The 14,873-nt window shown below is 46.2% G+C and overlaps 5 protein-coding genes across 5 annotated transcripts; 2 read left to right on the plus strand and 3 right to left on the minus strand.

Moving 5' to 3' along the window:
• Positions 1–3,370: 3,370 nt before the first annotated feature.
• On the minus strand, positions 3,371–3,872 carry PADG_02239 (uncharacterized protein; the record flags this gene model as incomplete). The annotated part of the gene is made up of 2 exons (XM_010758969.1): positions 3,371–3,749; positions 3,820–3,872. 2 exons carry the CDS (start codon positions 3,870–3,872, stop codon positions 3,371–3,373), a joined length of 432 nt encoding a protein of 143 aa, XP_010757271.1.
• A 381-nt stretch (positions 3,873–4,253) lies between these two features.
• PADG_02240 (uncharacterized protein) lies at positions 4,254–4,589 on the minus strand (the record flags this gene model as incomplete). The annotated part of the gene is made up of 1 exon (XM_010758970.1): positions 4,254–4,589. One exon carries the CDS (start codon positions 4,587–4,589, stop codon positions 4,254–4,256), a length of 336 nt encoding a protein of 111 aa, XP_010757272.1.
• An 802-nt stretch (positions 4,590–5,391) lies between these two features.
• Positions 5,392–7,281, plus strand: PADG_02241 (serine/threonine protein kinase; the record flags this gene model as incomplete). Its single annotated transcript, XM_010759443.1, has 1 exon — positions 5,392–7,281. The coding sequence occupies one exon, from the start codon at positions 5,392–5,394 to the stop codon at positions 7,279–7,281; it is 1,890 nt and encodes a 629-aa protein (XP_010757745.1).
• A 2,470-nt stretch (positions 7,282–9,751) lies between these two features.
• PADG_11398 (uncharacterized protein) lies at positions 9,752–10,666 on the minus strand (the record flags this gene model as incomplete). The annotated part of the gene is made up of 2 exons (XM_010759646.1): positions 9,752–10,218; positions 10,489–10,666. 2 exons carry the CDS (start codon positions 10,664–10,666, stop codon positions 9,752–9,754), a joined length of 645 nt encoding a protein of 214 aa, XP_010757948.1.
• Positions 10,667–12,149: 1,483 nt separating this feature from the next.
• Positions 12,150–14,774, plus strand: PADG_02242 (uncharacterized protein; the record flags this gene model as incomplete). Its single annotated transcript, XM_010759444.1, has 1 exon — positions 12,150–14,774. The coding sequence occupies one exon, from the start codon at positions 12,150–12,152 to the stop codon at positions 14,772–14,774; it is 2,625 nt and encodes an 874-aa protein (XP_010757746.1).
• Between the last annotated feature and the right edge of the window lie 99 nt (positions 14,775–14,873).

Genomic DNA, 14,873 nt, shown 5'->3' on the forward strand with positions numbered 1-14,873 from the left:
TTATCTCCAGACGGTTTATCACTCTTACCCTTCCTTATCAGCCCGAAAACCGTAAGACGTGGAGAGCTACACAGTGGTCAAATGGAGGTTGTCAGGAACTCGACCCACAATGAAATTTGAGTAATTTATGTATGACCTTTTATCGGGCGGGCGGGTTGAGCTCAAATGATAAATAACAGTTGGTTTGTTTCAGTGTCGATAGACCAGAGCTGGTGAGAAGGAAGGGATGGTAAGAATGTTGTCTAGTGTTTCGGAGGTTTTCTCAATACTTGGTGCCATCTTAATCACTTGATCTTCGTCGCAGATACAGGACGGATCCATAGATAGCTAGGATATGCCAATATGAATTCCCAACCAGCACGCAAAGTGACAGATATAGTACCTATGGATCTGCAGGCGTATCCCTATAGTATATGACGATTGTCGATAACTCTCTATCCATGGGATCTCTCATGCAGCACATCAATCTTCGAACCTTCTTTTTTTTTATCAAGGACAGTTTGGAGCTCCAGTGGGTGGCTTTCCCAGCTCACTGAAACCGAGTTTTTAAACAATATCTAAACTAACTATGGTCCGAGTCCGGGAGCATCTTTCAAGAGTTCCACGGTTTTGTGCGGGGCACATCGAGGAAAAATGATGTGAATACATCCTCGGAAATCATTCTCCGCGAAACTAAGTGTCTGCTCCTGCACTCGTGATATCCCGATTGAACTAGTAATTAGCTAGCCATGTGTAGAAATTAATTGGATCCATGGATGGATGTGAACAATGTCGGGTGAGAGATCAGCTCTTTGTCCGAAATTCAACTCCAAAATCCCAGGCGTCAAAGGTGCGGATCAACATATGAGAGATACGGGGAATGTCATTTTAGACCCTGGGAGGTTGAACCAATAGTTAATAGGGCAAAGGCAAGAGACGCTTAGAACGGGAAATGGGATCTTGGGCTGTGAACCACTGCTAAAAAAAAAAAACCTGCAAGTTGTGAGGATTCATAGAACATCCATAGTTCAAGGAGAATAGAGAACTAATGATAGACACTCATAAACAGTTAAGATAAATATAGAGAGAGGGTAGGCGAATCCTCAAATGACTAGGCGAATGGTAATTGCTCAACCGCGGCAAGGTGACCTCAGGAGGGCCTTGGGAGCACTTCGAAATAGCTTAAATACGGTTTTCGAGAGCAGTGGTGACAGCTCTAAAGAAAGTGTGGTTAGTGTAGAACTCTGCCTCAGATTGAACTAAAAAGACACATACTCGAAGAAACACTTTACTGTTCACTCTACTATTTGTTCAATTTCTCAACGTATTGACCTAGTATTCGGTGACTTGTCAAACAAATAGAACACTAGGCCTGGTTTCAATTGAAAAGGTCGAGCCATGTTAAAACCATCAACACCATGACAAGCGCAAGAAAGAGATCGAAACTCTTCATTCGCCGTTGCAGCATGATGGTGTATCTCATTTCACAATCGGCAAGACTTGAGACAGTTAATTTTTACCCATTCTCAACTAGGTAGTTCAGTCCAAACGTATGATTTCACGTTTCGGAAGTTAAGCAAGCAACTTAGGACGGGTGGCATGAGACAAAAATGATGGTTGGTGATCTCTGTTGGGGAATTTATGGCATTAGATCCACTTCCTCCGTCTTGCGTCGTCCACGTAGCCGATCAACGCCCAAGGTAACGCACACGGGGGACAGGAAGAGGGGCGGGTTGTTTGGTATCAAGATGTCAAGATGCTGAATTCTGCAACTGGCGTCTCAGGCGCAGCTTTTGCATGCGTAGGCCAAACTAACCACTGCGCCCCCAAGCGGATAGTTTCATGAAAGATGGTACCTGGGCAAGTACTATTGGAGGAAAGGGACCTTGGGAATTGCTGTGAGGAGCAAAGCGCCAGATGAAACTTGCCAATCAGATGGAGATGTAGTTTTAGCTGGGTTGAAAAGTGAGGGTAGAAGTCGTTGTTGTCGTCAAAGAGTAACTTGACAGAGCAACCAGCGAGTAGGAAGCAGCAAGCAACAGGAAGTTGATGGACGTGGTTAGTTATCAGTTATCCTCGCCCTAATCTCATCATTCCTTCAAGGTCCAGCATACTGCGTAAAGAACTGTGCACACATGAGTTTCTTTGATGGCAGCTTGTCTTCCCTCAACGAACCGCCCGAAGATTATGGACACAGGGCCTGACGCTTTCCGGCCAGGCGGATGTTTATGCTCACAAATTACCCCACTTCTCCGCATGTCAACAACTAATTTCCTTGATACCTCGAGTGAACGAGTTTGACGTAAGTTTAGCCTGAGAATTCGACCGCGAGAAAGTCCTACCACCGTCAGTCATCTATTTGGGTTGAACTTTTGATGCAGAGCCAAAGAGCAGCTGGAGCTTCGCTTCCATTGATATGATTATCAGGGTTCTGGTGGAACCTCTTGCAAGCTTGTCCAACCACTCATCAAACAACGCACTCCCCCCTACCTCCCTACCCCCCTCTACCTCCCTACCCCCCTCTACCTCCCTACCCCCCTCTACCTCCCTACCCCCCCCGGGGCGCAGAGTCCTCTCCCATGGACGGCTTTTCTACTGTATCTCCCTCATTTAGCGCTGGCGTCATAAACCTAAATTAGCACAGCAAGTTCCCCCAGGACCATTCCACAGACCAATGAAACTAGCCCAACCAATGGCTTCTCCATTTTGCTGGCCCCAACCAATGGTTTGATGAACTCTGTGCTGCAGGGTATTGACTATCCGAGCTAGTCTCAAGCGGGCGATGGCAGCCTGCACCCTGGACAGTTGTAGTAGAACTCAATGGAACTTGACTTACGGCGTGGAAGCCGCCCGGTGGAAAAGGAAAGCGGTAGAATCCAAACGCGAGCAGCTCTAGCGCTGTTAAAAGGGTTGAAAAGGTGTTAACAACCCGGCAGGTTCGCAGCATGAGGCGGCTTTGTCCCGACTTTCCCTCCTTCATATAAAATACAATGCGCTAGCATCCGGCCCCAGCTGGCCCAGCTAATGCAACGAATGCGTTATTACTACATATGTACATTGTATCATTATTACGGGCATGCTTGCAGCCCCACACACAGATCCACTAATGCCAGTTGCACTGTAGTCCTCAAGTAGGGGCCAGACCTGCTCAACAAACCAACCCCCCCCCCCCCTTTTTGCTAGAGACACACATGGACAGACCAATTTTAGGTATATAGGATTCGCAGGGGCTAGCGAGATATGACTGGGATATCTGCTGCTGTTATTATTTAGTTGCTGCTGTTTGTGTTAGGGGGGTAAGCGATTCACTAGGCTTCTGTGCCAGGTCATAACAACAAACATATGAAACCATAATAGAAACTGTGGATATTGAACTTGAAGTAAATATAAATCATAGTAACATTATGCTGCTGCTGCTGCTGCCACCACTGCATAATCGGAATGTAACCACGCCCACACCACCTTCTGGGGCCATAGGTGTCTGAGTAACTTTTCGTAGTCTTGTTATTGCCAAAGCCCTAAATGCACGTTCCAGAAACCGGATGCCCCAATCCATGGGCGTGTCAATTGTGTCATATCTGTGGTGTCTGGTTGCTCCGGAGAGCGTGCGTCGGCTTGGGGTGGCGGGCTTAGACTTAGTTCCACGCGCCCCTTGGCTATTCGACCACATTCTGCAGGCTTCTGCTGCCGTTGTGTCAGCAGGTACATAACGTTCTCTTTGGGGGTACCTGATGGGAACCGCCACTGGCTGCGCTTCCACATCGCCGTGACTGGTTAGCCGAAGTACTGCCCAGGTACCCAACCCGAACACACCGCCCAACGAGTCAAGCGGTTAGTCACCTCAACCTCAGACTTATCTCCTTCCCCGGATCCTCAGCGTCATCCCCCGTCATCCCCTTCTACTCTTCTACTTCTGCGTCTCCTACTTCTCCCTCCTTCATTCACCTTTCTCCTTCTTCCCTTCTTACGCTCCATCTCATCCCCATCACTCATCCGCAACATCCTCATTTTCCTTGTCTTCTACCTCAAGCCTTTCTCTTCACCTTCCTCTTCACTCCCTCTACTCTCCCTCTTCTTCTTCCCCTCTCTCCCTATCGTATTTTCCCCGAACCACCTCGCTCTCCTCCCCCTCCCGATCCGCCTCGTCCGCTCATCAAACCCATGTTCCAACTTGGAGGATCCGGCATAAGAGTGCACTAGTTCAGCAACGACTAATCAACTGTTCTCAACGGTTTATTATTCCCTGATTCCCCTTCGTTATAGAGTGCATGGCTCTACTCCGTCCTCTCCTCATCTGCCGAAGCACGTAGCGTCTCCCAACGGCCTGATACCCAGCTCTGTTTACCCCTTTGTTCTTCGTCAACCGTTTTACCAGCAAAGGCCTGTGAATTGTTTACTTTCTGCTTTCGGTCGGTTGAGCCTTCGAACCATTGAGTAAACCGACAATCAGTCAAGAATCTCGTTGCTTGGCAACACAAGCTGGCAACAACAGCAAAACAATACCCCAACTTTGACTCCGTGCTTCGTATCGAGTCATCGAACCAGCACCTCCACCCATCATCAGATGTTATCCGTTCGACAAGTCTATCGATAACAGACCTTCGAGTCATCAGTGACAGTTTGCTACACAGGTATTTTGAACACACAATTCACTCTGAATGGTATATGACGTTTGAATCTCCGTGTTGTCTAAAGCTTAGGCCAATATTGCCTGTGTCACCCTCTGGATCTGTTACTCATCGTCCTCTGTTGTGGTTGTTGTATGGGCTCTTTGTCCTCGATAAAGACGTCTATTTCAACAGCAACATTTTTTTTGCCCCATGAACCTTCTGGCCAGGTGTTTGGAGGTTCTCTAAATCCCATGCGCCCTTCTAATTTCCAATTTCCTTCACGACTTTGTTACGCAGCGATTTAATTTCAGACTCTCCTCTTATCTCCTTGACCGTCGGACTTCCAACCGTCGACTCTCTTCTTCTCCTTACTCCCTTTTTCCTTTTTCGAGCAACCAGCTTTTGATGACACCCCACCGATGCTATCCTAACGGTCTCTACCTATTTCTTACTCTCTTTACGCTTTACGGCGGTACCGTAAACAACCCACTATCCCAAGTCGTGGACGACAATATTTCTTTTGTATTCACCACCGATCTCGAACACCTTGTATGAGCCTCTGATTCCAAATTACGGTGTCTTCCTCTCGTCCTTTCCTTTTTTTTTTCTTTTGTCTTTCTGCCTCGGGTGGTTTTTCCCCTTTCTCCATCTTGTGGAGGGGACTTATATACTCTTTTCTCTGTACAGCTATTTTGACCTGTCTATATATATCGTATATCTGCTGCCCTTTTTTTTCTCTTCGATTTCTTGTTAGCCGCTCATACTCTCGTGTTTCGTGGGCATTCAGTTCTCCGTAGACAACATGGAATGCTTGAGGGATAACTTCACCCCAGGGGAGATCTTGGACAATCGTTTCCGGACTGTCGCTCCTCTAAACCATGGCTCGTTTGGAATGGTATTCCTGGCAGATGACACCTTAACTGGAGACCAGGTCGCTATCAAGTGCTTGAGCAAGACGTCAGGAGACTCTACACCTCTGGCCGTTGACGAACGATCCGAAGAGCTAGAATGCCATACGCGCTTGGGATACCATCCAAATATTGTCAACCTACTCCACTCTTTTGAGACGGAATCCCATGTGTTTTTGGTGCTTGAATATTGTTCGATGGGTGACCTGTACGAAGCCATCAGGAACAATCGTGGACCTTTGGAAACTGAACATGTTCGTGAATTGATGCTACAACTCGTTAGCGCTGTCGAGTATATGCATTCAAAGGGCCTCTACCACCGGGACATCAAGCCTGAAAATATCTTCCTTTCCCAGAACGGCACAATGAAACTTGGAGATTTCGGTTTGGCTACACGCAGCCCCTGGTCCTACGAGGCATGTGTTGGTAGTGACCGCTACATGGCACCCGAGCAATATGAACCCACCCCAAGTGGCTACTCGACGAGGCAAGCCGATATCTGGTCTGTTGGCATATGTCTTCTGAATATATTGTTTGCGAAGAACCCTTTCGTGACTCCAACGGAGTCTGATATCTTCTTCGCCGACTATACCAGGGACCGCCAGTCGCTCTTTGACATTTTCCACAACATGTCTCAAGACACCTTTGAGATACTTTCTAATGCCATAGCACTCGACCCGAATAAACGCTCCCTCTCCGGGATTCGCCAAGCTATCTTACGCGCTGTTTGCTTCACCACTGACGATGAAGTCCTTGATGATTTTTGCACCGAAGATCGCGAGATTATTACTGCGAATGCTGATAGAGAGCCACTTCGAACGCCGTCCATTTCGAGCCCTCAGATCAATCAAGGAGACACATTCCCCTGGGCCAAAGCGCTTCAGTCAACACCTCAGCAAAAGCGACAACTCTCTATCATCCCAGACACAGAAAGTTATTGTGAAGACTTGTTCCCCGCTTCTGAAACAGAAGCCGCATCATGGTATTCCGTCCATGCAGGCTCCCCCTCAGTGGTTTCTGCACTGGGTTCCACCTTTAGTGCCTCGTTCAAATCTATGGCTGTTCAACCCTTTGAACAACGTTTCCATGGTCGCTCATATCCTGTCTCGATTGCTTGCTCTCTGCCCGTTCGTGCTGGAAAACCAATTCCTGCCATGTCTTTAGTTTTTGAGAAGGGTAACAATGAAATGTCGAAGAGCTGGAGTGATCTATACGATGAGGAACAGTCAGAGATTGAAGCTCTAGAGCGGCGGATGAAACAAAACGCTCGAAGCTTCAGCCGAGATAGCGACACGACCAAGAAAGGAAATCGCCCTTCCCGTCTTTCGGAGGTGCAAGGTTCCTCGTTCATAAATGCTCGATCGTCTCTTCCCAAAGCTCATCAGAAGGGTGTTGCTATCCCAACCCCTCGCAAGGCCAACGAGAATCTCAGAGAGAACAATATCCTAGGTCCAGTGCACCCATCCAAGCAATCCCCAACCAAACAAACAATTATGGACAAGTGGGCCGCCCTCGGAAACAAACGACGTGGCTACCACCGTAAACAGGATAATTCGTTGCCCAGCAGGAAGCAAAAATGCATGTCAAAGAGCTGGCGTAAGGATTTAGTCTCGAGTTCAACAGTTTTCGACGACCGCCATGTTGACCAGCATTTTCTTGACATTGACTGGCGTCAAAGCACAATCGAGCCTACGCAACCACAGGCAAATGTGGGTTTGGTTGGAACTGGCGATGGCACTGATGACCTTGATTTTGTTGGTGGCTGGAACGACTTTCAGCTGTGATTCATACAACTCATCATTCCACCCCTTATTTCTTTTTTCTTCCATTAATACCTTTTATACCACCTCTGTTCTTCGGACTACCTGTTGTTGTTGTTGCTGTTGTCTGTCTGCTGCTGCTGCCATTTGTCTAATAATCCCCTATTTGACCTCACTCAACTATCATACATTTACTACGACTAACCACCACCACCACCCCCACCATTTCCTCTCTGCTCTTTATATTACGCATGCTTCCGCTTGCTTATGTATGATATCTCACATCACCCTTCTCCCTCCCCTTAAGACAAGGATGTCCTAACAAGATCATCTTCTGTTTGTACTATAAACACTTTTAACATCCTTACCGGTATACATTGAATTGGCATGGCGGATTCCAGAAATGGTGTTGCGGTTAGGGAGGTATATGGTCATTTGGTTACCCCTGGAGAGGCGTTTGAGTCCTTCTGTTGTTTCTCTACAATTGACCTGTTTTGAGGGTGTATCAATATCGCTTATGTGTAACTTTTCATATCCAGCCCTTTTGTTCACTTTTACTTTCATATTATGGAATCATTTATTCATTGGCAATTCACAGCAGCAGACAGCACAGCTTTATCAGCTAACAGCAGAAAGGGGGCAGTGTGGAAAGGATATTTTACCTGGAACGAAACGCTCGTGGCAGTTAAAATTTAAACATGCGATTCTTATTGTCAGCCACTTTAACAATATTCTGAAAAGTGGAAGGGATTAATTGACTAGTGAAAGGGGACAGGGTCTATCAGGGAGTAATATGTTTGCCTTTTTTACCTGTTTTCCCCCCCCTCCTTTCTTTCTATCTCTTTGTTATCTATCCCCTTTTCCGTCTTGTGTTTCTTCTCATACCCCGAAAGAAAGAAGGTCAAAATTTAAAATCGTTCTCCCTCTCTGTGTGTTGCTATACCACTCATACACACAGCAAAATGGGGGCAGAGGGATTATACTCCTTTGTACTCTAAGCTATAACCTTTCGATTTGGTGGTGGGATATCTTTTTATTTTATTCCTTAAAGCCGCCAGAAGAGGATGAAAAGAAGAAAAAAGAGAGAAGGAAAAATGAAATTGAATCTGTTCTACAGCAACGGCGGGAGAGCTACGAAACCATAAAAGAGGGAAACTGGTGGTGACAAGGAGGGAAAGGGAGTAAAAGGAAAAGACCCCAAATTAGTTACTTAGCTTGGAGAATATGTGAGGAATAACTACAGATTAATCAAATAAATATATATAAATTAATTTCCATGACAAAAACCGAGTCTCGTTCATCTTTCTTACCTCTGGAAAATCCTTTGGTCTTATTATGTTTTGCAAGACAGTCCTCCCGATTCTGTGGGTGGGTACTCTATGAGAGCTATGCATACTGTACTCGTCACCTTTATCTCCTTCCCAGGGTGAGAGGGGAGGGAGTAAAAGGATACATCGACCTGAAGTTTCCGCGAAAACATCCGCGGTCGTGGATATAAAAAGGCTTGACGTGGAAAGACCGTAGATATAACTAATGTTTGATCGTTTGAACTTTACAGAAAACTACAAGCAGAGCCGAGCTAATGTCAATTTTACTCATTCGTGACAGCAAGAAATCAATAAGCTTAATATTATTAGTTTTATCACTAGAAAACTCCTGGCCAGCGACAAGTGATGCACCAATATCTCACACAAGAGACGGTTCACTGGTTTATCTTCGGCCGCCAGGACCTGGCTGAGCTGGGCTCAAGAAACCATCCAATCTTCACTGTGATACAGCCGGGCGGCTTTGGCGGTAAATAACTAGTTACATAGGTAACATCGGATGGGGGGAGATTAGGTGCAAAGAAAGAAGTTCGTTTGAGCGTGTGACTTGCTTTTGCTATATGCATTGGGGGGATCGCTAATGGGGATGGAACTCGAGACTCAAACTTTCTTCAGTTGGGATCCAAGTGTTAATTCTAATTAACTTCTTCTTGAAGGGCCGTGTGATCTTGATTTCGAATCCGCTAATTTATTAATCTGGGCCCCTGGACCCTTCATTTTGGAAATTAACCGAGGTGGATTGCGGGGGAGGAGGCCGATGGGAGGTCAAAACTCCCCAGCCTCCATCCATCCCCTTTTTTTGCTAGGCCTGTAAATCCCCGCTTGTTGGATCAACTAAATATTACGGAACGAGTGTCGGTGGCTCCCTTGAATGTGCCGTGGGCTTTTGGACAAAGAAATGCTCTGTACAATAGTGCAGGTTAGAAGGAGTATGATCTCATAGTTCGTAGTTCGGCTTTGAGTCAATCAGAGTATTCAAGATATGTAAGTTTTTGTTTGTCTTGAATCAAAGTCTCAATGAAATATAAGTTCTCGGAATATCAATTTATAAAGTCTCAATTTATAATCTTCTATTGTGCATTAATATATATTTTATATTGAGATCTATAGGTGCGAAGAAGAAGTATATATTTACAACTGCAGCTCTGTCAACATTGTCTGAAATCAAATTACATATGTCTTATCAGATGCTTGTTGTTCTGCATTATCATTCTTAGTGTCAATCTGACAATCATAACAGTCTCCAACGAATAAGCTGCAGATAAGATGAGAATAGAGTTTGAAATAAACTGAATCTGTACAATGTAATTCCTAAAATTAATACTGAACTGGTGCAGATGATTGATGCTCATTGTCTGAAGGCATTTCCCGGCAAAGTCACCTTCCATGCGAGTAGTCAACAACCAACCTTGGTATTTCGCTCGCAAATCTGTGAGATCCAAAACCGGCGGTGCGTTCATATTGGACACGGAGGAGCCAGGGCCGTTTGAGATACAGATTGAAGGGTGGCCGTTGACATCGCAGACATGGTAGGTACCATAAAAGGTGCTCACCAAATTGGTAGAAGGCAATGAAGGAGAAGACGGACGGATTGTGGGATTCAGATGGTCAAGTCGAAGTCGCATCGCAGGCAGCTCTGGCAAAGACGCGGAAATCAGCAAGCCATGGCGGATTTGAGTGTAAAGAAATACGCCAATCCCAATTTCACACAAAGTAACTATCTTCTTGCAAACATCACAGCCTGAATCCAATGACCATAAATATTTGCCTAGCCAGAAAAGCTAACGAAATGGTTTCACTAGATGAGAACCTCGCTCCTCGAGGCCCGGAGAACATGGAAACATATTTCGTTCCGGTGATTGGTGTCAGTCTATGTTTAATATCCTTAACATCCTCTGGGTCAAACTCTTCCAGCTGGTAGGATCAGGAGCGAAGACAATGCGAACACCTTTCCGCTGGATGGTGCTGACCTTGACAGAGTTGTCGAATACACCCCTCTTCTTCACAGGATTGGAGCAACAGCCGTTGGTGCCGCTCTCTACATAGTTTGAAGTGCGGGGAGAGCGTTTTGCCGTGTAAAACATTGCGCTTCGTTGCAAAAAACTCACAATCCCAGTTCCTTGCGCCCGTCGCTTATTCCAAGTGGAGGATGACTCCCGATATTTTGGGACAAAGAGGTTACGTCGCCATGGACTCTATCGATGGTGAAACTCTGTATTGAATTCATATTGTGATATGGGCGCATTCTCTGTGCTGAGCAAACAGGATGCGAATTGAAGTATGTCATTAAATTGCCATAAATTGAATATCAATGTCTTTGGTATAGTCCTCAGCAAATGCAATTAATTTGGATAGACCGGCCATACTCTTTGCAGTCATTGTGTGATTCTATAAATACCATCGTGGTTTGGAGCTGTTGTATGTTACGTTGGAGGCTCTTCCGCGGGTTCCCACACATGCCCTATCTTCCTTTCTGCCCAGGAGCCAGTTAACAAGTCCAACGACCTCCTCCAGCCTAACGGACTGAATCAACATTGAAAGTGACAGTGACAATGACAGTGACAGCAGTCCTCATCCCCAGCTCCAGGACAATTCAACCCTTGACATCGTCGATGTCTAAATTGCTGACAGTTTACTTTTTGTAACTACTGTTCCTCATCCGTTGATCTCCGCATGCAGCTCAGCATCATTATTGGCTACTGAATCCGCGGGACTTGATTTACAAACCTTCCACCCAATCAACCCTTGACCGGGCAGTGCAGCTTCGACGAATCGATCATCCCCCTTGAAAGAAAAGAAAAGGAAGTAAAGAGAAACAAAAAATCGTAGTTCATTTGCGCGAACCACTATTCAAGCTACATCCGTATCGCCGCCGTTCGTTAATCTCTTTTGCCATCTCCAAACTTTGAAAGAGGCCAGATTTCACGTTTGTCGAACTGCTCAAGATAACGAACCAAACTTTTGTTCTAGACTTGTCTCTTCATCCCATATAGTTACCCACTAAACACTACAATCCTATTTGAGGAATGCGATCCGTTCTTCTATAATTACCGATCTTCGCGCGTTTTCCCCCGTCAAACACACGATGAAGAGCGAAAAAGGACCAAAGAAGACTTGGTAGACGCTTTGGAATGTCGGTTTGATCGTGGTGGAAAGCCCCCACGAGGAATAACAGCGAATAATGGGCTGTCGAACTGGTCGTCGAGAGATCTCTGCTGAATTTTATGGTGCCGGAGTTGCTTAGCTGCAAATCAGGTGCTGGGATTTGGACGTTGAAAAAGCGTGAGTAATTAAATGGATATCCAATTTCTCTTTTCAAATGGTCATTCTCAATAAGCTATGACAAGCTGTGGCAAACTATGACAAGAGATTACTGTTTTAAGATGATGTACCTGCATTGGACTTCTTTGTATCTCTTTGTTGGATTGAACTGATGCTGATGCGATTTCTCATTTTATTAGGTATCTTTATGCGTAGTTGGTATACTGTTGATATCTACTTTATCCGTGGAAAGATTAATCTGCTTTCTTCCTCCTCAGGAGACCACGAACAGTACGGGTATACAGAATGGCCTGTTGCTATTCTCTCTTCCCTCGGCCCTCCAATACAAATTATCGAGCAACAGGCTGCTTGTTATATTTCTTGATTCTTGCTGCACTTGCCGCTGTGCGTGCTGGGGGTAATTTCGATTTTAGGCATAGCAATGTTAGTTCGCGAGCATTGGACGCAACATGCCCTACTCGGAATTTCACAGACATTAAACTGGAATACATTCAGTACCCGGTCTGCGTTGAACCGCGATGGGTAAGCATTGGCAAGGCTGAGGATTACTATGCGCCGCAACCATCTGGTGCAGCAGATACTTATAAGTCGATTACGTCTGGAACCTTTCCCTCTCCTTCCGCGACAGTAACAGCGACTGCATCAGTATCTGCTGAATTAGACCATGAGCTAGATACGGAATCGCCTCTTGATAATGTGAATTTCCTTTCCTTTGAAGAATGGAAGAAGCAGAATTTGGCCAAAGTTGGCCAATCCGCGGAGCTTGTGGACGGACATCGCCATGCTGCAGGATCCGAGAATGGACGTCAGCGCCCTACAGGCATTGACAATTCTTTGGACTCCTTCGGCGAGGATGGAGAGATTGAATTAGACTTTGGGGGATTTGCGCCTGAAAATTCAGGACCTGCATCCTGGGAACGGAAGGTGGGGAATGAACACCCATCACGGCTTAAAGATAGCGCCGGTGCTGCTACGGGAGGAGCAAAAGGCGCAACGCAAACTAATGCCGCTCCTCGTGGAACTGTGTCTCGAAGGAAGGATGCGGGGACTACGTGCAAGGAGAGATTTAATTACGCATCATTTGATTGTGCTGCTACCATTCTCAAGACTAATCCGCAGTGTACCGGGGCCTCGTCCGTCCTAATCGAAAATAAGGACAGTTACATGCTTAACGAGTGTCGGGCTAAAGATAAATTTCTTATACTCGAGCTTTGTGATGACATTTTGATCGATACTATCGTTCTGGCCAACTACGAGTTTTTCAGCTCAATTTTCCGTACCTTCAAAGTTAGTGTCTCGGATCGTTATCCTCCAAAACAACCTGATATGTGGAAGGATCTGGGTACGTATGAAGCTGTCAATACACGAGAGGTCCAAGCCTTCGCAGTTGAGAACCCTCTCATATGGGCAAGATACGTGAAAATTGAATTTTTGAGTCATTACGGCAACGAGTTTTACTGCCCTGTTAGTTTGATTCGGGTTCATGGCACGACTATGTTGGAGGAATACAAGAACGAAGGAGAAGCCGGTCGGTTGGAGGAAAATACAGCCCAGATACAGGCCGATGCTGCGTCAGAGCGAGCACGGGATAATTCAATCGTTGGTAATCAGAGCAACATTGCCGATGCAGAGGGTACGAAATCGGAAATGGTAGACGAGCTTGATGTGAGACCAACTCGTGTTCAAAAACTACAGGATATTTGTACATTGAGAAAGACCAGCATTGAGAGATTCTCGTTACAAGCTAAGATGTGTGCTATCAAGGAGGGACCTCGCGCAATGAACAGATCAGTCAATTCGGTTCAGCCAGATTCCGTCAAGCCTGCTGGTCCCATCAAGATGACAGGCAATGGTTTACCGGCGAATCTTACTGCTGAAGTATCTTCAAATAATGTTAACTCGACAGTTACTGCCACACCTACTGAAACCGACACCCGCGCCCAAAATCCAACGCAAGAGTCTCAAAATGAGGCATCTTCCAGTGCACCCAACAAAGCTGGACACGATCCTTCGACAGAGTCACTCAAACCCTCCACTACCGTTCAACCACCTCCATCCAACCCCACAACCCAGGAATCTTTCTTCAAATCCGTTAACAAACGTCTTCACATGTTGGAAACCAATTCCTCACTCTCCTTGCAATACATTGAAGAGCAGTCACGAATCCTCCGAGACGCATTCAACAAAGTAGAAAAGCGCCAACTAGCAAAAACCTCCACCTTCCTCGAAAATCTAAATACAACAGTCCTGCACGAACTCCAAGAATTTCGTCACCAATACGACCAAGTCTGGCACTCCGTCGCTACCGAATTCGAACAGCAACGGCGACAGTACCACCAAGAAGTTTTTGCATTAAGTACCCAGCTTGGCATCCTTGCCGACGAGCTTGTCTTCCAGAAACGAATTTCAATCATCCAAAGCGTCTTCGTCGTCATCTGTTTCGGCCTCGTCCTCTTCTCCCGCAGCAACGCACTAGGAAGCGTCGCCAGCTACCTTGAACTTCCCCGCGTTCACAGTATTGTCTCTCGTTCTCCAAGCTTCCGTTTCTCATCTTCCTCGTTCGATGTGCCCTCAAGAAACCCGGACTCACGCGTTACCCCACCCTACGGGGTCAAAGGTGCTCGTGGTCACAGGCGAACTGACTTCACGGAGTCCAGGGAAGAGATGGAAGAGTTGACGGCGAACCCCAACATCGCGTATTCTCCACCTACACCCACATCTGATAGCGAGGGGCCTGGCTCTGCTCACCGCCAGCGTTCGGAAAGGTCAAATTCAACATCATCAAGCAACTTCACTGTATCTCCACCCGCCCCGTTTCTCAGGTCTGAGAGCAGTCCGCCAGATTTAGGTGGTCATGATGAAGGGCCTGATGTAGATTCGTTCTCTGGGGCTCAGCGGGTGTGTTCTTGACGTACCTGTGAGGACATAGGGTTTTAAAGAATTATTATTTTTCTTTTAATCTACTCGAACCATCTGGTTCTTTAACTCGACTGCAATTGGGTGGATGCT

The sequence above is a fragment of the Paracoccidioides brasiliensis genome, assembly GCF_000150735.1.
Source record: "Paracoccidioides brasiliensis Pb18 unplaced genomic scaffold supercont2.2, whole genome shotgun sequence".
In the NCBI taxonomy this organism is placed as follows: domain Eukaryota; kingdom Fungi; phylum Ascomycota; class Eurotiomycetes; order Onygenales; family Ajellomycetaceae; genus Paracoccidioides; species Paracoccidioides brasiliensis.